This window comes from Haliaeetus leucocephalus, unplaced genomic scaffold (assembly GCF_000737465.1).
Source record: "Haliaeetus leucocephalus isolate CR32 unplaced genomic scaffold, Haliaeetus_leucocephalus-4.0 Scaffold840, whole genome shotgun sequence".
Taxonomy (NCBI): domain Eukaryota; kingdom Metazoa; phylum Chordata; class Aves; order Accipitriformes; family Accipitridae; genus Haliaeetus; species Haliaeetus leucocephalus.
In genome coordinates, this window is record NW_010973276.1 from 1,359,712 (window position 1) to 1,383,159 (window position 23,448).

General features: G+C 41.5%; 1 protein-coding gene across 1 annotated transcript in view; it reads right to left on the reverse strand.

Annotated features, from left to right (window-relative positions):
- The window catches only part of ADRBK2 (adrenergic, beta, receptor kinase 2), a 71,854-nt gene that overhangs the window by 30,937 nt on the left and 17,469 nt on the right, over positions 1–23,448 (reverse strand). The window contains exons 2-3 of the mRNA XM_010582049.1: positions 22,148–22,224; positions 2,812–2,885 (exon numbers count right to left, since the gene is read on the reverse strand). Coding sequence (XP_010580351.1) covers positions 2,812–2,885; positions 22,148–22,224 — 151 coding nt within the window. The remainder of the gene's footprint in view (positions 1–2,811; positions 2,886–22,147; positions 22,225–23,448) is intronic.

Below are 23,448 nucleotides of genomic sequence, written 5' to 3' on the forward strand. Positions count from 1 at the left end.
GATAACGGACTATGTCATCACGTATTTCAATGCTTGCCTGGCAAAATTCAGCTCACCTCAAGAAAAGTGTCTGACAAAGTATCTTTTCAAAGATTGAAATCAGAATGCATTAGTTTTCAAGCACCTAGAAGTTCTTTTCCTTTTTTTTTCTTTTTTTTTGAAACTGATCTGGATGAATCACTCATCCAGTTAAATGCTTGATCGTGACTTAAGCTGCAGTAATATGAAATCCCTGGAGTACGGAGCCCTTCTACATCAAGCGACTTTTAATGTAGCAATGTACTCAAATTATTCTACATGTAATAAATGCAGTAAGTAAATCAAATATATATAAAAAAAGAAAAGCTTCTGAATCCGGTATGTCACAGAAGAAAACACAAAGAACCTCTCTTTAAATATCTTTAATGGGATTTTTCGAAAAGTACATGACAAAGCATTTAAATTCCTTTTAGGCAACACTTTGCTAATAACCTAAAAATACAATTTCAAATTGTTTCGGAGATAAAGAGGCAGCTAAAAATATCTTCCTAAACAATCTGTTATAGCATGCCTTTTTGATTACTTATGACAGTGACATCTTCGGTATATAAGAAGATGGAAACGATAGAAAAAGATTCTTCTTTATTGACAGTAAGTATCTAATTTGAGTGGGGGAACTGTATATGGCTAAGGATTTATCTCCAAACTGATAACCAGCTTAGCCTATTTTGTGCTGTTAGCCCCCTAGCAAGAAAAATTTTAAATCAGCAGCTTAAGAGTAACCCAGACAAAAGGTTATCTCAGGCTGCATTTCTAATTAATACTGAGCAATACAGGCTGCATTTTAAAAGCACGTGCGCATATTTTAACTGAAGCCAGCACCTATGATAGGATTAACTACAGTTTTATATTTAGAGTGTCACAAATATAACAAGGAATGAATGGAGCAATAAGACTCATCGAGTTTCCTGAGCGGTCCTTGCAGAAGTGCTGACAAAGGAGTGCTGTGGAAGGACACGGTGTGCTCCATCCACGCTCTTGTGAAATACTCATCCTTCTGGATGCATGCCTGCCTTGGGCACGATGTCCTTTACTTTCTTTGTTGATTCTCCCATGACAATGGAGTACAGCTGATGTTATTGATCTAAAGCCACCTCTCACATCCCTCTCCAGAGGATCCTCTTGCCCAGCGGCAGCACGCAACAGGGCTTTTCTGCAACCCTGCCACAGTGACTCCCAAGAAATCCCCGAGGCTAGCACCAGCCTCCGCTGTCCTGACATCCCTCGGGCAGTGCCACAGACAGCTGTACTCTGTTGTCTCTTCTCCAGGTAAAAGGATGTTAGAGAAAGGCACGAAGCATTTGAGAGTGTGATCCAAAGACCGGTAACTTCAGTTGCACCTCCTTTTCTACAAGCCCAGGCAGCTGCTCAAAATCAGCTACAGACAACAGGGCATCGTTCTCTGTCTGGGTGGGTGTACAGAGCAGGAGGTGCCCAGGACTGAAGGTGCAGTGTTTGGGCATCTCACTGAAGGACGGAGGGCACAGGGAAAGCTTCAGGGAGCGAGGCGAGGGATGCGGAGGACCAGAGATGCCGCCTTCTCCAGTGGGCGACACGGAGCCGAGCCAGAGCTGGCTGTGAGTCCCACAGCACCAGCTGCCAGCCATGCCCGGGACAAACAAGCAAGCTGCAGCAGAGAACCACGCTCGGTTTTCTGCTTTTGCTTTTTTGGACACTATAAGACAAATTGGCTTATTTTAGGCCTTCTGCCTTTAAGGAAAATCTTCACTATGGGCAATAGATATGAATCCATGTCCCACGTCAGCTATAATAATAATAAAGCACTGGTTTTGCTTTCAGGTCCTTTTGAAAGAAGGAATCCACTGTTGTAGTTCCACTGAGAGCAGGCAAATGTTACTTCTTTAACTTCATCTCTATTTTGTAGCAGAACTAAGATTTATCATCATCTTCACAAGTGAAGATCAAAAGCTGATCCCATTTCTCAAGAACATACCTGGTTTAACTTCAGGAATCAGAGGTATTTAACAAGTAAACACTGAAATGAACCTAATTCCAGCTCATTTTGTATGAGTATTTCAAATGAACCATAGTCAAAAGAGTGTGCCTTATGATAGAAAATATTAATAAACCTAAATCTATTTTCATCTCTATTAGTATTCTTTCCCCTTCCATCACTCCCTCAGTATTTTCCACATGAATACGGTGAACGAACATTTGGTTAAAAGTGGCTGCTCAGGTAACTTTCTGCCATTGCTTTGTTTTCAACACATTATGCCTTAAAACTAAACATACTTAACTCTTGAAGGACAAAAACTGTAACAGTAGCTTTTAAAATACTTTGTTACCTTATGTTTAATAAAAAGACACAGTTTTAGTATATGCAAATAAAACAACTGTTAGAAGTTGAGCTAAGTAGGTTTTTCCTGCAAATATTCCATTTTCTAAATCTGAAGTAAGAAGGCAGTAAGAGGGCCAGTAAGAGGGCAAAAACAAACCTATGCTACTCTCATAAAACATGCTATGAGAGCACTGTACCAAATTACCAACTTGATTAGTTACATTGCTATTTTTAAAAGTCTCTTGAACTTGTTTAAAATGACAGTATTGTCCCTTTGAGATGCAATCGTTACTATATAAAATATTGTCTCTTATGAACCAACCATTCCACTACAAAGTTGCAATGACTCAGAACAACCTGTACCCTTGCACACCTCTCCTTCCCTCTTAGCATCCCCTGCCTGAGAACTAGAGGGACAGCATTCCTCGGCCTCACCCCCCCACAGTCCCTAAACTCCATCAATGGCCGCTTACCTCTTCATAAAACTTCAGTTGAGGGACAGCTTCATCAATCTCATTCATGCAATAGTCTTTAAAAAGCAAAAATCCTGGAAAGTAAAAAAAAAAAAAAAAAATCAGAAAAAAACGTATCATTACTATGATAAAAAGGGATACAAAACCACTTGGGTAACATCGTGGATTGCACATACCTGTGTAAGTATCCCTAATTGCCAAGGCTTAGCAATACTGATTATCAAGTGGCTCTACAGCATTCTGAACAGAAAAGGATCATAAACCTCACTCACCTCCCATAGGTATATTAAGCATATTCCAATTTCTACCTGCTGAGAATTTTATGAGATGTTTACATAACACACCGAAATATCCCATTCCTCTTCACGGATCAGATTTTGTTTCTTTTTTCAGAGTAAAAACTAGATACTATTCACACGTTTTGCTTTCTTGAAATAGATTTACCTACTTCTTGTCGATAAAAAGCAACCTCTTCTGCATTCCAATTTTAGATATACTGTTTAATGTTACCTCCAAGAAGTTTTATAGCACAGTAAATTACATCAGGATCTTCACAGTTCCTTTACAAGTAATTTAAAGCATGACCTCTGCAGCCTGCTGAGGAGTATTTTCCATTATAAGCATTTTAACACATCGTTACAAGCTTCATCTCATGGAAGTATTGTCTTTAAATCCACCTGAGCTGGTACCTGCTACCCTTGTACTTTACATGGGTATCTGTTGTCCCAGCTGATTGTCTGGGTTACCTGCAAGCCCCTTAGAGCTGTAAATGAACCTGATTTCAGTTCCTTGCAGCAGGCAATACCTTTCCTTATTTAGAGTTCCTGCATACTTACTGAAATCCCACCCAACTTTTGGAGGTAAGACCACAAAAGTGTAAACCAAAATAACAAAGCCAACAAGAGAAGGCAGAGCAGCTAACCCGAGGGCTGGCGCTGCCTGGGCCCCACTCCATCCTGCTCCCCTGCTCGACTCCCCTCCCAACAGGGCAGGCAGCACATCAAGATATAAAACACCCCTTTTCAACTTAAAAAAAAATAAAACAATATATACATATATATAAAAGACCTCTTTTTTTTTAACTAAAATGTAGTTGTAATTTGAACTTACAGCAAAATTATACTACCAAAAAAAGTAGCACATCACTGTGTGCTCAACTAAGAAATAATACAACCACCTACGACATCTCATGTTTTCCAGAGTATACTATCTTTAAAGAAAGATGCAAAACGCACTTCATGTGCCACATAGTAATTTCTTTGTAGTGTGTACAGGAGAGCATTTAACTGTCAGTTATGAACATGTCCTTTCAACTTACTATCATATAATTTTATCAAAGACCTAAATAAGGAAAAAAACCCCACCAACTACTCAGAAGCAAAACCATTAGTCGCAGTGGACAAAGCAATGCTAATCAGGCAAACAAAAGCTTTAATTTCTATATAATGAAAACACTTATCAGCTTCTTGGTAGCCCCCCTAGCTCTATCTGGATTCCAAGTTAAAATTCCTATTGGAAGAGCTTGTTTTCCTGGGCTGCCCTGGATTTATTTGCTCACAGTCAGAATACCAGAAAAGGGATTATGACCAGACAACTCCTATACTTTGCTTGACTCATTTAGCTGATTAGGATGATATTCTGAAGATCATAGAAACTGGGGTTTGTTTGCTAAATAAGGACAGAAATCTAATTAAGAGATTCTCTTATGAGATTCTCCAAACTTTCTAATTATTCTCAACAAAAAGAATCATTCTTGAAATATTTTATAAACAAATGTGCTTTTTTTGAAAACAAACAAAGAAACCAACCCCAAGTTTTCTATTCCTTAAAAGCAATCTGCAATTGGAGTGCTTTTTGTCTTTCTCTTTTTTTTTAAGGGCTTGTCTTAGTTGCTATTTTACTGGAAATATTCTTAGTAAGTTGTCCTCCCTTACTGCAGAGGAGACAGGAGCAAAGCACCGGAGCAGCTCCTGCGATCCCCATGCCAGATACGAAGGACAGAGTTCCCAGCCAGCCATCGAACCAAGAGTCACCCTGTCACAGCAAGGGACACGAGTGCTCTCTCCAAGCAGGCACCCCGAGCAAGTCACAAACTGTCCCCACTGCTGCCAAAACCCAGCCAAAACCACCCAAAGTCGCTGACAAACTGCACCTCCAGAGAGCACTTTCTCTTGCATTTACTGCCTGAGCAGTAAACGTGGCACAAACCCGGTTTTGAGAACAAAACCTGCCACTTATGGACCTGAACCTAATTCATTAACTCTTATTTTACACATGATCGAAAAAGCAGCAGCACCGAGCAAAATAATGCTGAATTGACTGAACTTTTATTTGGACAATGAACCAAAGGAGATTACAGTCATGTAATTAAGAGATTGAAGAGTGGCACAAACAGCAATGAATGCAGTGAAAGAAAAATCCCTGGCGTGGTCCCAGCTACTGGCTCTTTACCAAAAAAAACCACAAACAACAACAAAAAAAAACCCACCACAAAGACAACTGTGGGAGGAGTGTGAAAATATACCAACACAAATTTTCAACAATGCCATGCCAAACATTTTAGCCCTGCTTAATATTTTCCAAACTTTTTAATTTAATTATCGCGGAGAAAGAAAAGGTTCACAAGACCAGAGAACAAGGAACAATAGCAGGCTTATGCTGCCTGCATTATACAGCCCACTTCTCACCAAGTCTCTCTTTTAAACTGCATCGCTATGCAAAAAACTAGAGACATCCGAAACAAGAAGTCAGAAACTTTTACAGATGGTTAATATAGTCATAATAAGTTACAGCCATATCAACTAATACTGAGGAAATGCTGTTAGTCAGGTTCCAGTGAAGATGAGTAGAATTATTACAGTAGCATTTTAAAGTGTAAGATAAAAATTAAAAAAAAAAAAAACTATTAAAAAAGACTGCAGTAAAATAAATTACAGGATGAAACATCTCTTCTCCATGAAGTTACCAACGTTGTAATTATTCACCAGTGGGACACCCAAGATATCTGCAAGCCTGTTGTAGACAAAACCGTACAGTGGTTCTTCCAGCTCCGCAGCACCCTGATGCACGGCAGGGCAGTGGGGAGAAGACGGTGGGAGATGGGGCATCCCCTCGGCCCCAGCGGGTGGGCACTGTGCACCGGGGCTGGTCCCGCTCCTCACCCTGGGTACGGCCGTCTTTGTTACAGCAGGAGGTCACACGGAAATTCTCTCGTAGCCAGAAAAATGGTTAAGATCTCTTTTTGTTGTCATTTTTACAAGTTGCAAGAGGGGAAAAAAATACACTTGAAAAGGTTCAGTAGCATCCAAGAAGAATATTATTCTAACACTTGGGGTCTGTTTAACACATAAATTAAGAGCATCAGCTTTCATCAACTGCTCACCTTTGTCTTTTCAGAAGAAAAAAAATACATTCCCTGTTAAGAAATGCTGTTTGACACCAGTTAAGTTGAAATAAAAATAGGTATTTCAACTTCCCTTTGAAGAACCTATGGACTGGGAGCATTTACATACATATATTAAGATATACTGCATACACACATGCAGCTTACATAGTCATCAAAAACCCCAGGATTTCACATGGACCAACTTCCCTTGACAGAAAGGGTTCTAGTATTAGTTTTTAAAAGATATGCTCTAACCAAACCATAAGAAGGATTATGTACCATACGCTTTCCAAGCAACAGTTCAGAACGCTAGACACATTGCACTGCTCTGCAAATAAGTACTGGGCTATTTCCTCCTACAAGTTTTCCATGTGACTGTTAGTACAGATCCATACCTTACAAGCGGAACCTATGTATTTTGAATACCTTCAGGAATACATTTGTAACCACTATGGGACAGTGCCTGCACCCGTCACTGAAATACTGTCTGGTGGCTTCAGCACTGGAAAAATACTCTAGAACTGAAAGCGAATAGCCAGCTGCAGAATTCGTTACTGCTTCTGCAGTGGCAATGAACAAAGCAATTGCTCGTCCTGCGCGGGAGCTGGGCCAGCAGCCTCCAGCGAAGGGGTCCAGGTACTGCTGCCCTCCCGCTGCGCCCAGCGGATGAACTTCCTCCCGACTACGACGTTTTACAAGTGAGCGACAAGAATCAGATTCTGTCAGAGTTTTTAAGTACGTCCTAATGCTTGGCTAGCATTTGGCAACCCGGAGCGCTGCTCTTAAAATTAGCAACGCAGACATCAGAGAAAAATTTGTGGGTGTCAGCACAACCTTCTTCTTCAGCAGGCTGTATCTGGGGAAGGATAAGCCGAGTGATGGAGTTTTTTTTAATTAATTGACAATCTCACGATTAATGAGGGTCTTTTTTTCACTTGTCTCATGAAAACAGGGAGAAGGGGTGCCAACTCATGCATTTTCTCTGTCAAAAGGACAGTAGTGTCAGACAGGCAGCAAAACGCATCCCTCCTCGCCCTGCCTGGACAGGGAGCTGCTCCCCTGCGCAGGTTCGATGTCGGCTGGCTGAAGAGTGGCTGCGTCCCACAGCCGCGCTGGGAAGCGGCTGGAGGAGGTGAATCGTTGCCACCATGCCAGGAAGATGGGAGGCCTGCAGGAAAGCTTTATTTCCAGGGATGATCGATTAGAGGCTGATGGTTAGGGACAAAGAGTGAAGAAGGATCTGGGGACTGTAAGAGAGTCTGGCAGAGCCTGGAGGACAGAGATGTTACGGAAAAATCTTTGGGGAAGCCAAGAAACAAAAACAGATTGCCAAGTGATGAGAGTGGGTTTTAGCGACTCGTAATTACTTCACTAAAGATTTACAGTGGAGGAAAACAGAAGCAGGAGCTCCACCACCCAGTCAAGAGTATTGCTTGAAAAGATCTAAAAGTCCTAAGTATCAAGAAAAATTCAAAAGATTTTGTGGGCAAATTCTTCATTTAAGAAGTCCTATTCCCTGATTTTTATCTTTTTTTTTTGAATGATTGGCCTTAAACCATTAGCTCTTTTACAGCACAACTGCAAATGCAAACATACTACCCCTCCCTCATCTTGCATTTGCAGCTTGCCTGACCATGCAATCCACGTCCTCAGGTATCAGCCCACTTGAAATCTTTGCACTGTCCTGAATTCAAACAAATCCAATTAGACCTTAATGTTCTCCATACTGGAAGTGTTTCTGTTTCGACCTCCCATTGTATCAACAGATTCTGCACTTCCACTGCAGCATAAAGGAAATCTTTTTACTGATGTCCTTAGAGTGAAAAATTATTAGCCAGAAACTGTAGCTCTCAGATAACAGCAAAACTAATTGACAGATGCAGCATTGAATAAGTGACAGTAGTCTCAAGAAGTTCAAGGAGAACTGACGAAAAGCATAATAAGCAGTTAACTACACACCGAAAAATAAAACCAAGGACAGAAAGCAGGAATTAAAAAAATGATAGCGTTAAGTAACAGATAAAAGGAACCAGCAATTATTTATGAAATAAAGATGCTGACAGCTTTTTCTTTAAAGATTTCTTCTTCTATACTAGGTAATTTCTGCAACAACCAGATCACTAGTTGTTAAGGGAAAAGAAAAATATTTTTTAAAAGCTTTTTCTGGTAACACCAAAGTGACGGATGGTGTCAATAATACACATATGTGAGTGCAAGACAGCACCTAGCTCCAAGCCTCTTCCTTCCCAGTCTCTAGGCAGTAATTTTTTCCCATTATCTTTTTATGGACAATTCTGTACAGCTAATTTTGCCAAATGCCATTAATTGCACTAACTCTAATTACCAAGACAAAATGTCTTTCAAGGAGGGATAAAGAAGACCCTTGAGGTTTGCAGCTCGGTCTTAACTGGATACTCACAACGAGGTATGGATGGGGAGATGTGGAGAGCAGCCGAGTACCAGGGGACTCGGGCAAGAAAGCCTCCACCTGCGCGAGTAATCCAGCCATTCCCAGAGTTCATCCCCAACCAGACAAGGTCCATTTCACAAGCTTGGAGGGGACAAGGAGAGGAATTAAGCTAACCCATCTCTTTTAAAAAAGAACATAATTTTTACTTCAATATTTATTTCAAATAATTACATTTTTCTAACATGATTTCAGAAATTTTGCATGAAATCCTGACTCTTAAGTGAACGGCAACCCCCCACCCCTCCCCTGAATTAACTAGGCCTGCTTTTTCTTTCCTGAATTCAGCACTTCTTACGGCCAGGCTCGGGCAGAGAACAGAAACGCAGCTGGTGACCAGCCTACACACTTCTGCCAAACCTGGCCTGGCCACTGACACCGTGTTTCAAGCTGATTATGGATTATACTATTTTATTACTCCAAAGCAAGCCTTCCACACCACTTCTCACTTCCACACCAGGTTTCCATGCTGCCCACGCCACCCTTCTCCCACCAAGTGGTCGGCGGGTACCCATGGCTAGGTGCCTGTCCCCCACGAGCCCGCAGCTCTTCCCAGGCTATCCCAGCTGGCACGTTCATCCATTTCACACACTCCATCTATGAAATTCTGAATTCACATCTCTCCAGTTGCCTTGGTTTGATGCAAGCCCAGCGCTTCTTAGCAGCCACCCCGGGCTCTGCAGCAAGAGCAATGCCCGTGGGCTGTACCCACCCTGGCACAAGCGAGGGTCCACCTGAAGCCCCCCCAAAACAGGATTGCACCGCGCTATTGAACCGGGCACTGCTTTGCCAAGACACAGCACATTTAAAAGCCACCTGTTTGTTAGCAGAGTCTTTTTAAAAAAAGAAATAAAACCTGCAGTGTAGAACCCTTCTCTTACAGTTTTAATAAAGAAACGTTGCCCTTTCCACTTGCAGGGATTAAAGCCGCCTTCTCATTTTACAGTTAGTTACTTGTAATCTTCCTGCCCTGCTACTAGCGTTACTAAAGCAGGATGCATTGCCCCACCAGTGGGTTCGGCAGGTGTTGAGCCACACTCAGCTGGGACCGCTCTGCCAACGCTCACCAGAGCCACGCTGCCAGCCAGCCACAGGGGCGAGTGTTGGCCTTCTGCCTTCTCCTGCCGTCTAAAGGTCACTTCTGCATTCACGAGGCCGTATCCTGATCTTCACGAGAATGTCAATTAACTGAGAGCACGGAACAATAATAATAAAAAAATTAATGAGTAACTTTGTAATAAAACAAACCTTGGAGAAAACTACTTATCTAATTCTAACTGGAATTTTATTAGTATCTGACTCAAATACCCTTTTAACAGGAGTAAATAAAAATCTTATTAAAACAAACAGAAGTGACTAGGTAAGACAGCAGAGCTAAAAATAGACACATTTAACCCTGATATAAGTATTCACAATGTCACTGATTGAAAGGAAGCTGCATCTATTTACAGCACAACCTGAATGTGGTCCAAAATGCTGATGTAGACTCTTTCTAGTAGGCAAAATAGCAAATTAGAAAACAAAAATATCAAGCTGTTTCCAAATCCTGACTAAACATGCTGTGTATAAATACGGAATAATGACAAACAAATAAGTAGCGACATCTGCACCAGAATCAGTCCAGGCTCGTTTCCCGTCGGCTGCGGCTAACAGGTCCGACTCCCAGGCAGACAAAGCTTCAGCACAACCTTCCCCGTACCAGGCTGCTGGGGAACGTGTGCTGGCGCTCTGCTCTGCAAAGCCTGCGACACAAGGATTTTTCCTCATTTAGGGCGCTTCAAGGTCTCTGTCCTAAGTCCCTCCAAGACCTCTCCTATCTGTCTTATTTGGCTGAATTCGGACAACAGCATAAAGAAGTCAGCAGAGCGTAACCAGAGGGACATCTATTCGGGGTGTTATCACAGACGCCTCGTCCCCAAAAAAGCCTCTTGTGCAGAACTGGCAAGGAAACCGCGGGACAGCACGCCCTAACAGCACACACCGCGGTGAAATTATTGTGTGTTTCTGTTTAAACCCAGTTGTTGGTTGTTTTAACCATATGAAACAGCTCTCACCTGGAGGCAAGGCTTTGCTACCCCTCAATGAGACGGTGCAGATCCACTGTGCGATACCCACGAGCCCTTCTCCAGCGCGGTCCATAGCCTCCATACAACACGGAGCCAGGACCATAAACAGAGGATCACGCTTGGCTTTTCTGCTGGAAAACTACCATTCTTCCCCATGTGCCATTTCATGTTTTACTCCATTTTGTTTTATTTGTCTCAAGGAATGTAATGAGCCCACCATTGGTACGAATAACAGATCTGGGTCTTAGACATAAAAAGTTAGGGGTAGAGGTCTATTATTAAACCATACAAATATTGTAATTTGAACCAGCGTGCAGGTGTTACAGAATATCCAGTCAAGTTCAAAATCTTGTTCTGTATGGTACACACACTCAGTTGCCATAGCACAGGATAATTAAGACCACCTAAAAGCTCCAGAATTGAGACAACCACAGATTTCCTTGTTCAGGAACAAAGAGACTTGCTACTACCAGGGAAAACTCATCTGCGTAGGAATCACAGCTTTGGCTAAGTACAAAGCCACAAAAATCCTCACAGCCCAGAAGGCACCACAGATTTCACTACTTTTCTTTCCAATTATGAGCTATTTGTCCTTATCCTATTTTCCCTAATAGAGCCTAATGTATATTCACTTTTCATTAAAAATAATACATCATAACAAATTAAAACATACCTCTGTGCATAAAAATCAGGGTAAAAGAACAAATTATATTTCACAAGTCAGGACTTGCATACAATGGTGAGGAGCACAGAACAATTTCCCTAGAACAGAATCAAACTGAGCTCAAAATTAGTCTGTAAGTTGCCAGGTAGTTTGTTTAATGACGTCTATAAATCATTATATAAAAATAAACTTTGGCTAAAAGGTTTCAAGTGTCTTCAAAGAAAATCTTTATTTCCAGGCATATTTTCCATTAGCTTTTCACCCAGTGAAATCACTAACACTTGTTAAAACTTAGTCAGCCATCTTCCCAAATGCTAGACCTGTGCATGCCTTGAACTCCTGCAGCAACAGGAGCAACAGAGCTGTACTGCTCCTCCAGCACACAGGTTTCAGACATGATGGAGGAGTATTCACAGATTCTGTGTCAAACCTCAATATAGGCTTACAAGGTAGAAGATCCTAAGCAGCTAATATACTGACTTACTGAGAGCATTCAATTATTATTCTGCTTCAAGACCAGAAGAGCAGTTTGGAGCAGAGCAAAATACTCGAGGTGGATTACAGAGTCTGCATTTCAAACAAGAAGGCACATGGTAGACACCCTTCCACGTTCTCTGACAGCAGCCAGGAGTTCAGCACTTTCAAAGGGTAGGACCAGCAGCTGTCAAGATGTCAAGTGGTGGCACACCAATTCAAACGAAAAGAGGATTCCTAAGGAAAAGAAGAATGTGCTCTATTTTTAACACGCAGCTGTAAATCATTTAAAAAAAATGTTATGTCTGTGCTTCACCCACTGCAATTGCCACTGGATCCTTGCCTGAAAAAAAGCCCCACCACATACCACCTTAATATCCTCATGAAATACACCTCTGAATATTGAATATGCAATAAATCATATTTTAAAGCCACGAAAAGAAAAGAATGGGGAAAACTTGTATCTGAACCACACTTAGCACGTATCTTTCATCCTCTGGTCTCCCTTAACATGCAGAATTCCAGTCAACTAAAGTTGAGTATCAAAGGTATTCAACATAACAAAGATGAAAGAAAAAACGGGGTTGTACGTAAGAAAAAGTACCTCTAAAAGATGAAGGACTAATATCACTAAACAAAGATATGTAAAAACATTGTTTTTTAAAAGGACAACTAAACACAGAATTGAAGCATTTCATTTCAATCAGTTACTGCAAAGAACACGATTAAATTCCTTTGCTGAAGTTCATCAAGAAAGACACAGCACAAGAGGTTTTGTTCTTTTTTCACTTTTAAGTAGAAGAAACTCCCACTGCTTTTGCAAGTGGTATTAGCAGCTACTAGCAAGCTATTAGCAAGCTAACAAGTATTAGCAGCTTAAAAATGTCATGATGGTTGGTTGTTATTTGTTGTATCGCCCCATGTCACAAATATTCAGTCCCTGTGAAGGGCATGACAGTTGTTATTTTCCATCATACAACTTTTTAAAATTACTTCCATAATGCAAGCCAATGTCCCTTTATTATTGAAAAGCACGGTATTTCTTTTGACATGCTCTAAGCTATGAACCGTTCACTGTTATGAATTATTTAACACACAAAGTACACTGGGAGGTTTATTTCTACTTCTTAGAAAGGGACTAGATCTACGTGTGTTTTTTCTTGGGGGACAGCGAGGTGACAGGATCCTTTAATGAAGACATGGAATAATTTCACAACAGAAGGGCATTCTCAAGTCTCTGATGCCAGTATTCACCTTAGCAAGTACTGTTCAGTATCTTCACCACTGAAAAGAACCAAACTGTTCTGCAATAGCATCTGGGAAGACTGTTGCACTGTGGTTAAAATCAAAACACAAAACCAGTAGTATTCAGTAAGTAAATACATACAGCACTTAGTTAAAGAGGAACAAAACCACTAAAACAACAGCGATTCTCCTACATGAATTTTAAAGCCTTCCTCTGGTTCATTCTAAGAAAGCTGCTGAGAGCTGGAGGTTCAGAAACAAATAGTTCTGCTTCTCTTCAGACTCCTTCCCCTTTCAATCAAAGAAATTAACAGAAATATCTAGAAACATTAAGAAACGGGTTTGCATATTTCTGAATCTACCTATCCAACCACCGCAGACATGCACACATTTGAGAGCAGAATATTATAGAGGCACTGGCTGGACAAAATGCTGTCAGTGGAAAGAGGCCAGGAAAGAGAGAAGCAACTACCCTATAAGGTTATTGCTCTGTTCCCCTACAGAGTTTGAAGATTCGGAGGTCTGATGGTGTACATTACTCACCTCCTGACAGTGCACCAAGTGACGATCTGAAGCAAGAACCTCACAAATCTGGACCAATTCCTTGGGGGGGTTTGCAAGTTGTATTATGCATCGTTCTTTTATGGGACAGACATTGGTATAGAACAATAAAAGCATCTGAAAGGCTTATAGTAAATATCCATGTCTGTTCTCTGCTCTACAAATGAATTCATGAGATAATTGATAGCCAGAGCTCTCCACCTTCTCTGCTCTGTGATTTTCTAACTAACTGCTCTGTCTCTTAAAAGCACTGCTGAAAGTTAGAAGACTTAACAGCTTCAGTAATTTAGATTCTACTTACACTTCTCCCGGTTTCTGAGCTTTTCTCTTGTTACTAATGAGTTATCCCACTGAGATAAATGAGTAGAACTGGCAGGACCAGAGAATCTGCTTTATTAGTAGTACAGAGCTATGCAAGTAAATCTCATTAAAGTTTTTATTATGCCACGTTACAGACATGGAAAACTAATATTTACCTATTTCACAGCGGTGTTCGGATGCTTAATTGGTCTGTGAATTGTTTCAAGACACATTGATAAAGACTCCATGGGAGTGCAACTGTTTTGGATTGACTGAGAAATTGATGGGGGGGGGGGGATCAAGGTTGCACACCATCACTGTTTATACCCAAGTATAAACATCAGAAATGGGCTAAGAAAGCTCAAGTGAGTACGAGCAGATAGAAGACACCACCTTTGGTCTGGAAGTCACTCTGTACTCAATAAGGATGGGTTTATAACATTTTAGGTCGAAGCTTTCCAAACTTGTCTTTGCACCCCCTCCTTGGTAGCTGGTAGTAGACCTGGCAAGCCACAAAGGCTAACAAAGGGCTCACCTAGCAGTAGGACCTAACTCTGGAGCCCAGCTGTCCTCTGCCCCACATGCAGGGCCTGCACAAAGACCTTTTGGAAGCCACCACAGCACCAGCGGCATGCTGGTAATGGCTGTCCCTCGACAGTCCCCAGGCAGAAAGCCTGAGGCTGGCTGCCCTCTCGTCCTCCTCAGCTCCCCTCACCGCACCTGCACGCAGCCAGCTGCCATCTTCCCTGCACACCAGCAAAGCCGCTGCAGACAGAGCTGGAAGGAAAGGCCGGAGACTCGCCGATGCAGGGGACCGCTGCCGAAGCCTCAGGTGTGCAGCTGCAGGATGACTGAACAAATCACTGAGGGCCCATCTTGTTTGAAAGGAATGAGTTTACTTACGTGCTTCCTGGGGAAAAACAAACGAACCCATGAAATGTACACAACAAAGTCACTGCCGGCAGTGTATGACCAGCTTGGGGTTTACTGTCTGGTATGTATGTTTGCTGAAAACTTAAACGTGGAAACATCCAAGTAAAATTTCATTCAAATAATTTATCATTTGTTATCTATATATATATTTTATCCATTATCTATCTTGCTCATTTTCTCTCCTACAGTACTAATTCTGGAGTTCAAAATTTCCAGTCTGCCTGGAATTCCTGACAATCTAACCCAAAAACTGTGTAATTCCACTGCTCTGCTGAGATAAAGACTATTCTTCCCTGTGACTTAAATCTTCCAAGAACTATACTGTATATACATGCTAATATATATCAGTATGTGTACCTTATCCGTTATGTGAAGTTCCACACGATAGGATATATATTTTTCCTATTTTAAAGCTCAGACTTAATCTGCAACTCCACTGGGAAATCACACAACCAAGTATCTTCAACCCCTCCACAAAGACAGGCATGGGAGCATATCAGGCTGCATCCCAACAAAGAAATGCTCAATTATTTATGATCAGAAAAAAACCCAAAATTAATACATGCATTTTTTATAGTGGCTTTGGATACCACTTGTCCCTGACACACAAGACAGACACCTCCTTAAAACTGCTTGCAGGTAAAACGCACATAAAATCTACAGCAGGAAGCTTTGTTAACATCCCTCTAAATGGTCTTCAATGTAATTCATGCAAGTAACACGTTTATTTTACCACAAAATAGAAATGCATTGAAAGAAATGCAGCTTCCAGTAACATTTAAATTATGACATAAAAAGTAGATCTTAAACCTAACACTAATTTGATAAAAAAAATTGCATACAGCAAAACAGACTGAGTTTTATAAGAAGGCTCTGAGTGCGTATTTTCTCTCTTTCACTGTCCACACCCCAGTTTGATACAAGTGGAGCTCCACTGTGAAATGTCTTACATCAGTAGTTTCTGTTTCGGTTTACAATCACACAGTTTCCGACATCTACTTGTGGTTTGGGTTTTGTGTTGTTTTTAACTGATCATACGAACCGTGCAAGGAAAGCATGGGTTCAACAGATTCATGAAGGCCTCCTGCAGACTATCCACAATCCAAGCTTTAGTCTAAACTTGAATTGAAAATAAGAAGTAACATGAGAAAGAAGAAGATCAGTCTTCTAACAGTCTTTTAAATATAATTCTTTTTTCATATAGTTACTTCCTAATTTTGTTGGTGTCTACTTCTGCATGGTGGCTGTCTTCCCCAGGTCAGAAAAGGAACCCCAGAATAAAACCACTTGAACAACCTGCCCTCTTGCTTTTACAGAAAACCTGCCCAGCAAGTAACTATTTTCCCTATCATATGGCTGCACATTATTTAACATCAACATACCAGAACAGAGTAAAATTATCGCGGTGCTACAAGTCTCATGAATGCTCTTAAGAAAGAAGTCCAAGGCTGTGACACTTTCAATCATTAAAGTCTTAGATCAGTAGCTAATGTACGCCCCTAGGTGACTTTGGCTCTAAAAATACTCTCAGTTTTCAAAGACACTTAGCATGGGTTTTTGTGCAGCCCCTCCTACTCACCACTGTCCTCCTTTGGAGCATGGGGAGGGGGACATGCCGCTGGCACCACCCCCCCCTCCGCTCAGACGTCCTTCCCTGATGGTGCAGGCAACCCTGCAGCTCCAGAGTCGTCTCAAGTGGCTAGAAATGACTAGAAGCAAGATCTACTAATTTTGTCATCCCCTGCTCATTTAATAGCCAAAACCCCAGGTGCTTTTCTTTACTCCCAACCAAATTTTATTGCTTTCATTGTTATTTCCTCAGAGGACTATTTAATTAGTTCAGAATGCCAACAGCACATAGATCTTATGCTTAAATTAAACAATAGCTTAAATAATGCTCTAGGGAGGTACTTTTCCCAGCCTGTTATTTTTAGGTATCTCGGGGAGTGCAGTGCTACCACACTGGCAACAGAAAGAGGAAGAGCAAGAATGTTTTTCTCAACTGATTTTAACTCAAGATCCATCTAATGATTAGCATCAAAATTCTGAAATAATGAAAAATAATGGGTCCAAATCTAGAGAACCAAGCAACAGAAAGCATGATTCATTGCCCTAAAAAAAACTCTTTAGCTGTTCTCACCCTAGATTTGGGGTTGGTTTTTTTTCAACAGAACGTTGTCCCTGACAAAGCTGGAGGAAACAGCAGCCAGAACGGTCAGGAGCACATTTCCCTCTAACTGCAGAGGGCAGGCAGAAAAGTCCCTCCCCACAGTTGCAGGTTGTCTGTGCAGAAGGAACTACAAAATAGACAAAACGCTCATTTGCTCTGGAAACTCAGCTAAAAAACTACCAGAAAAGAAGCAAGAGAGCCCCTCACAAGACATGCGTGTGTAGGAAGAAGCACTGATACAGATGGCAAAATGCTCACCCTGGCTGGGAAGACCTCCAACTTGGAGCCTGCTGATTTAAGAGGATATAAAAGACAGTTAAATGAATCACCCCAGAAAGATCGTTCCTCACTATACAAAAGTGGATGGTAAATAGGAAAAAAAAAATGTTTGTAACTCATTACATCAACTACAAGTTTTTTTAATTGGTTCTTTTTACAAGTGTTACATTTCAAGAAAATAAAACAGAAATTAGATCCAGTGTCAGGGGAAAAAAAACGCAAGTTACTTATTAGGCAAGGTGAAAAGCTTATATTTGCAGTATGACCAGCTGCTGAAACAGCTAAAATATGTTCTGTTCTCATCTTTCCCAAAGACCCGAACCCAACGGGTCTGTGTAACAGAAGAGAAACTGAGAAGAGTATAGACAAACTGCCATGTTCCACCAGCTTCCAAGCAGTCACCAGAGAACCCAAGGCCGAACCTAAGCCAGGACCTGAAGTTGCAGGATGCTTTACCGTCACATCCCAGAATTTCTAAGCCAACTTTATTCACTGCCTACCAGGTAGATGCAATTTGTCAGAAAGTCCAGTGTCAGACGTAAGAGTCACCGAACTATAACTGGCAACAAGTTTGCTCCAAAGCATTTAACTTTAATAACCACGATAATCCTGTTCTAAAGTAATATTATGACCTAATTCACTCCCTTTAACACTTGGCAGTTATACTTGCTGCAGCAGACCCCAATCCGCCCAGCAGCTACGCACATTACAACTCATTTCAAAACTGCCCTCTGAAAACAGCGTTTTTTACAAGCATGCCCACTCTGCAGCGCAAGGGAGCACAAGAACTCCACGTGCAATCCTAACACAGTCGTGAAGCAGAGTGGATTCCACGTGTAAATTATAGATATTGGGATACCAGAAAATGTCTCTTTTTCTAAAGCAAACACATAATCTGGTGTTGTAGCAAACAGGATGTGGTAAAAAGAAAACTAGCTAAAGGTGGTTACGCACTCCGCTTCGAGACATGCTGTACTTCCCCATGAAGCTTCTGCTGTGGAGGAAGCAGCTTCTGTAGGAACAGCCGGCTGCTGGGCTATTAAGCGCTGCCAGAGCATTTTTCTGGGTGGCTCTATTATCTTCATGTCCTCTGACTCATTAGGTGATTCTTAGAGAGTTCAAGATCATTCTGGAGCATCACTCCTGCAGACAGACGTGCCATTTTCAAGAGATGAGAGCAACCTGTTTGCCTTCACAAAGAAAAAGATGTAAACAGAGGACAGACACTTTTTTATGCAACTCTTATGAAGCCTCCAGGCCATTTTCATCCCCAGACAGGCTGCTGCCATGCTGCTCGCTGACGGACTTTCCTGCTCTTATTCCTAAAGGGCAGAGCAAAGGTTTTGGTTTCCGAGCCCAAGCTGCCCCTGCAATTCCCTGCAGCTGCACACCCAGTGGAGGTGGCAGGGAGGGAATTTGAGCCAATCTTTTACAGTGGGATGTGGAAAGCACTGATCCTAAAAGGATTTAAGGCCTCATTAAGGATAAATACTTGCAGCTGATAAGACCAGCACCATTAGACGTACTCATAGGAAAACATCCAACAGGAACAACTCCATATACGACATTGGAAAGACTTGTATCAGACAACTGATCAAAGCCCTGGTTTTTACATTTGAAAGAAGGATACTGAAAAACAGAAAAAAACAATGACCTGGAGCTGTAAGAAAGAATTGTGGTCTGGAAAAAAAAACCCGAACAAACCTTACAGTCCTTGTCCACATCACTTGCCAAAGGAACAAATAGGTAGCTTGATGCAGTTGTATAGTTAGTATATAAGGATAAAGCACTCTATACTAGACAGCTCTTTAACTGAGAAAATAAAGGCACAGGAAGAGCCAGCAGCAAGGGGATGAACCAGCAGAATTACAGCTCATCATCAGAGACTCATTTGACTGGGGTTGATTTAAACTCCTGTGAGTAGGAGCTGTGTTCCATGGGGCATCCGCCCCAGACCTGCACACACAGGTCCAGCCTTAGCTGCAGTCTCTCCGCACCCCCACCATACAAAGAGATAACAACAGGAGCAAAGAGGTGATTAGACTTTTAACTACCTCACCATATTTATTTTCACAGCCTTTTGCATAATGCTTGCCTAAAATTGAAGGTACTTTACCACAAGCAATTATGCTGATGTCTGGAAACAGAACTAATTTAATGGCAAAGAACGAGCTAGAAAACGCAATAAAATTTAAATGAACAACCACAGTAAGGAAATACAGTATTTTCTAGTGCAATGCAAAGTCTTCTGTTAAAAACGGTCATGTTTTATCTTTAATCTTTTTTTTTTTCTTCCATTCTAAATCCTACTTCAGAAGAAACTAGCTTCAGAAGTAACTGAAACTCCAGCAAAGTGGTCACAGAAGAAGACCTCATTTCCGGGTAACAGAGGGCAAGTACTGCTATGACTGTACCAAGGCAAGAGGAGGATAAAACCTCACCGCACATCTGTGAACTACGCATCTCAAGATCTGGGCAAGAAACTAATAGGTTAGTGAAACTCTGGGGTCTAAAATTCCAGATCTGATGGCTACCAACATGGGGGGGGGGAAGAAAGATATAATCCTTCCAAGGTTACATTTACCTAATTATAGTTGCTATAACTTAACAAAATAACTGCAACATTCTTCACTGTTCTTTGGAATCAACTATTAATGAAAAGTATTCAATCACATAAATACAAATATCCATTATATATAAGCTGTTCTGTTTGACTTTTTTTTTTTAAAGGGGGGTGGAGGGGAGGACTTCTTTATTTCATTGCCACCAAACAGAATCAAACGAAGTTGGCTTGTGTTTGGTTGCTTACAATTCCACTTATTTTGCAACTACCATGCTATAGCAAAATATTAATGATTCAACACAGACATCTAAACTGAAGCACATACTGAAAGATGTCAGCACAAGCAAACAAGGTACCTATGCATTTACAGTGTAATATTTTTGGCCAGAATAAAAAGCCACAGTTTTTATGCACAAAGATACAGACTACATTTCAACTACTGTAATACAAGGGAAAGGTCCATGAGACTTCTATGAACACGTACTTTAGACTGGTGTTGCCACAACCCTCTTTGTCATTAATGGATTTAATAGCTTTTTACAATCTGTGATACACTTACAAGAATACTATTTATTTTAATCTGGCAATACTTAAAACTCCCACTCCAGAATATTCTCGTACCTACTGAGCTGCACATTTCCAGGCAACCAGGAAGGCTCGACATTTCTGCTCCAGCCAGCAAGGGAGACCAGCTAAAGCTCAACCAGCCCAAAGATGCCCCTATTGGACCACCTTCCCTGGGAAACAAGGCGCAGCGGCACTTTGTTCTTGGGCGTTTGCTTCCACTGTTAATTACAGTCTCGGTGTATTTCAGACAGGAATAGAGCCATTGATCTCCTTGAGTCTTCCCAGCCCATTTTATGGTTTTGTCCCCATTTTGCAAGACAAGAGCAGCTAGCTGTACTATCTTAGCAGACGTATGCCAACCCACTCCTCAAATCTACTGGACAAAGATTTCACAAACCCCTCATGAAATCCATTCCCCTGCTTTACTACCCATCCTACTACTAAAATTTTGTATTCATGTCCAGATTTTTTTTAATTAACATGTTAAACCTGTGGAAAACTGACTAACCTCATCAATTTCTGCAACAACTTTTCTGGTTTTGAAGACTGTTCAACCTCACTTCTCTCTTTCATAGCCTACATAACACCCTATTTCAGTACTTCCTTGTAGGTCACATTTAGCAGACCGCTACGTAAGGTCTGCTCATTCCCACTGCTCTTTTCTGGGCTCTTTCCAGCAGGTTCATGTATATTTTGTAGTCCAGTGCCAGGACAGACACAGTATTCTGCCAAAAGAGGATTACCTCACATGCCTCACTGGCTACAATCCTGATTTTATATTTAGTCGTGTGATCTAGCTGAGACAATACAACCTACAGCTCACTATAACAGCCAAGTCAATTAAAAATGTCTACCTGATCAGTGGTTCTCCACACTGTATTTGTGTAATTACTCCAGCACAGGTGTAGAGGACACTACTTGTTTTGACTGAGAAGCACTGCATTTTTTCCCCTCCCCTACTTTATGACGATCTTTTTTAATTCTGTCCTTGTCCTCGGTGTGGTTACAGACTTTCTCAGCATGCAAGCAGAATACAGAGGTTCTTCATCCCAGCATTCACACTGTTAACTAAAACGCTGCATAGTAACTGATCTCTGACGCTCTTATGTAAACTCCCCGGATACATCCTTCCATGTTCATACGGAAGCACTGATTAACTGTTCCTCAAGTCAATTTTCCCAACAGTTTCTCCCCCTGCACACAGCAGTTTCACCCAGGCCACATCTCCCTGTGTTGCTAGCCAAGAACATGATGTCAGACAGTCAAAACAATACTTATGGTTATCTTTTCTACTACGGCTCCCTTATCAACAAGGCTTATTACCCCTGCAGAGAAAAAAAAGTTTAACTGATGCAACACATTATATTGTTGACAAGCCCATACCAAGTAATATAATTTTCTCCTCAATGTTTCCAAATAACTTAATTATTTTCCCAGTAGTTTTCCACAACATGAAGTTGACAGGTTGCCTTGCTTCATCTTCTTCCCTTTCGCAACATTTCATTTTATTGAAGATCTTTGTTTTACTAAGTCCTGTCCATATTCCAGTGTTCTTCAGACCATCTACAACTCTGATTTTTCATCAGTCATTACAGAGAAGGGGCAGGCAAGCCAATCTTAAAAATATTTACATGAGTAACATTTTATTGAAATATGACTTACCAATTTTCTGATGAAAGATCTTGTCAAAGGTTAATTCACCCCTTTCCTCAAGGTATTTCTGCATAACACTGCGGATACTGAAAGAAAAAAAAAAAAAGAAAAAAAAAAAGGAAGAGTTACTTGAAACTGCTTATTTTAAACCAGACCTTTAACATACTTTGGAGAAAAGGATCACTAAAATGAACCATCAACGTAAAAGACTCATGCAAAATGAGATACCACTGCCCATCTATTGCAACAACTCACAGCATGACAGGCAGTCTGCTGCTCTATCTAAAGATCATGGGAGTTCAGAGGACTACAGCCACTAACAGCAACTGGCCTGTAGGCAAGTCACAAACACAGAGAGATCACTGAATTCACAGAATTCAACATTGCAAATTATTTTATGAAAATTCAGTCTTCACCTATAAATACCTTTCCAGACATCACCTTACTAGCCTGAAATTAGCCTTGCAGACTCAATACTGTGATTTTTTTAAAGTTGTGGGGTTTTTTTTACAGGTTCTTAGAGCTTGAGGTACACAAGAAGCATCACTTTTCCGCCACTGTAAATATTAATACTGTCCAGTGTAGAATATTAGCACTATTAGTACTTATTCAGTGTAGGTAACTTTTACACTTCAAGCTTAACACAGTTCTGTTTAATATCTTTATCAATGATCTGGACAAGGGGATCGATTGCATCCTCAGTACGTTTGCAGACGACACCAAGTTGGGCAGGAGTGTTGATCTGCTGGAGGGTAGGAAGGTTCTATGGAGGGATCTGGACAGGCTGGATCGATGGGCCCAGGGCAGCTGTATTGCAGTTCAACAAGGCCGAGTGCCAGGTCCTGCACTTGGGTCACAGCAACCCCATGCAGCGCTACAGGCCTGGGGAAGAGTGGCTGGAAAGCTGCCTGGTGGAAAAGGACCTGGGGGTGTTGGTTGACAGCCGGCTGAATATGAGCCAGCAGTGTGCCCAGGTGGCCAAGAAGGCCAACGGCATCCTGGCCTGCATCAGAAATAGCGTGGCCAGCAGGAGCAGGGAAGTGATTGTTCCCCTGTACTCGGCACTGGTGAGGCCGCACCTCGAGTCCTGTGTTCAGTTTTGGGCCCCTCGCTACGGGAAAGACATTGAGGTGCTTGAACATGTCCAGAGAAGGGCAACCAAGCTGGTGAGGGGCCTGGAGCACAAGTCCTATGAGGAGCAGCTGAGGAAACTGTTTAGCCTGGAGAAATGGATGCTGAGGGGACCTTACTGCTCCTTACAACTGCCTGAAAGGAGGCTGTAGCAAGGCAGGTGTCAGCCTCTTCTCCCA